Source organism: Coturnix japonica, unplaced genomic scaffold, assembly GCF_001577835.2.
Source record: "Coturnix japonica isolate 7356 unplaced genomic scaffold, Coturnix japonica 2.1 chrUnrandom469, whole genome shotgun sequence".
Classification (NCBI taxonomy): Eukaryota; Metazoa; Chordata; class Aves; order Galliformes; family Phasianidae; genus Coturnix; species Coturnix japonica.
The window spans coordinates 130,854-132,379 of NW_015439875.1; the positions used below are offsets into that span (position 1 = coordinate 130,854).

A 1,526-nucleotide genomic window follows, 5' to 3' on the forward strand; every position below is an offset into this window, starting at 1 on the left:
ACCAGTATGGACCAGTATGAACCAGTATGGACCAGTATGGGGTACCGGAGCTGTACTGGTTTATACTGGTACCGGTACCAGTATGGACCAGTATGGACCGGTACAGCCCGGTCCATCCCAGTACAGCCCAGTATAGACCAGTACAGCCCAGTACAGCCCAGTCCATCCCAGTACAGCCCAGTATAGCCCAGTATAGACCAGTACTGCCCAGTATAGACCACTACAGCCCGGTACACACCAGTATAGACCAGTACAACCCAGTACAGCCCAGTATAGACCAGTACAGACCAGTACAGCCCAGTATAGACCAGTATAGACCAGTACAGCCCAGTATTGCGCAGTACATCCCAGCACGGCCCAGTATAGACCAGTACAGACCAGTACAGCCCAGTATAGACCAGTCCATCCCAGTACAGCCCAGTATAGACCAGTACAGACCAGTACAGCCCAGTATAGACCAGTATAGACCAGTACAGCCCAATATAGACCAGTACAGCCGGGTACAGCCTAGTATAGACCAGTATAGACCAGTACTGCCCAGTATAGACCACTACAGCCCGGTACACACCAGTATAGACCAGTACAACCCAGTATAGACCAGTACAGACCAGTACAGCCCAGTATAGACCAGTATAGACCATTCCATCCCAGTACAGCCCAGTATAGACCAGTACAGCCCAGTACAGCCCAGTATAGACCAGTACAGTCCAGTATAGACCAGTACAGCCCAGTATAGACCAGTACTGCCCAGTATAGACCAGTACAGCCTGGTACACACCAGTATAGACCAGTCCATCCCAGTACAGCCCAGTATAGACCCGTACAGCCCAGTACAGACTAGTACAGCCCAGTATAGACCAGTATAGACCAGTCCATCCCAGTACAGCCCAGTATAGACCAGTACATCCCAGTATAACCCAGTATGAACCAGTCCATCCCAGTATAGACCAGTACAGCCCAGTCCAGCCCAGTCCATCCCATTATAGACCAGTATAGACCAGTCCATCCCAGTATATCCCAGTCCATACCAGTCCATCCCAGTCCATACCAGTATATCCCAGTATATCCCAGTATAAACCAGTATAAACCAGTATAAACCAGTATAAACCAGTAACCCCCCCCCCCGCCTCTTCCCATTGGTTCCCTGCTCCCCCTCCCCTTCCTTGTACGCCATTGGCTGCGCCACCTTCGACTTCCGGCCGTCCTCCATTAGCTTCCGGTGGACAGACAATGATAACGAAACACTTCCGGCTTCCGATTTTAACCCTATCCGAGCACCGGATATGACGTATAAAGCCGTCAGCAGCTTCCGGATGACCCAAACGGAAGGGAAAAGTCGGCAGCCCTTCCGGTGTCGGGCCACGCATCCCAGGGGGAACGCCGAGTTGATCATAGAGAACCCAGGTTAGAGGGGACGCGGGAGGACTTCCGGGTTTGGGACTTCCGGGTTTTGGGCTTCCGGGTTTGGGACTTCCGGGTTTTGGGCTTCCGGGTTCTGGACTTCCGGGTTTGGGACTTCCGGGTTT

At 52.6% G+C, this 1,526-nt stretch overlaps 1 gene segment (V, D, J or C); it reads left to right on the top strand.

Annotated features, from left to right (window-relative positions):
- Positions 1-1,120: 1,120 nt before the first annotated feature.
- LOC107307035 overlaps positions 1,121-1,526 on the top strand; it is a 21,322-nt gene continuing 20,916 nt past the window's right edge. Inside the window, 1 exon segment of the C gene segment in view lies at positions 1,121-1,404. Within this exon segment, the coding sequence occupies positions 1,284-1,404 (121 nt within the window).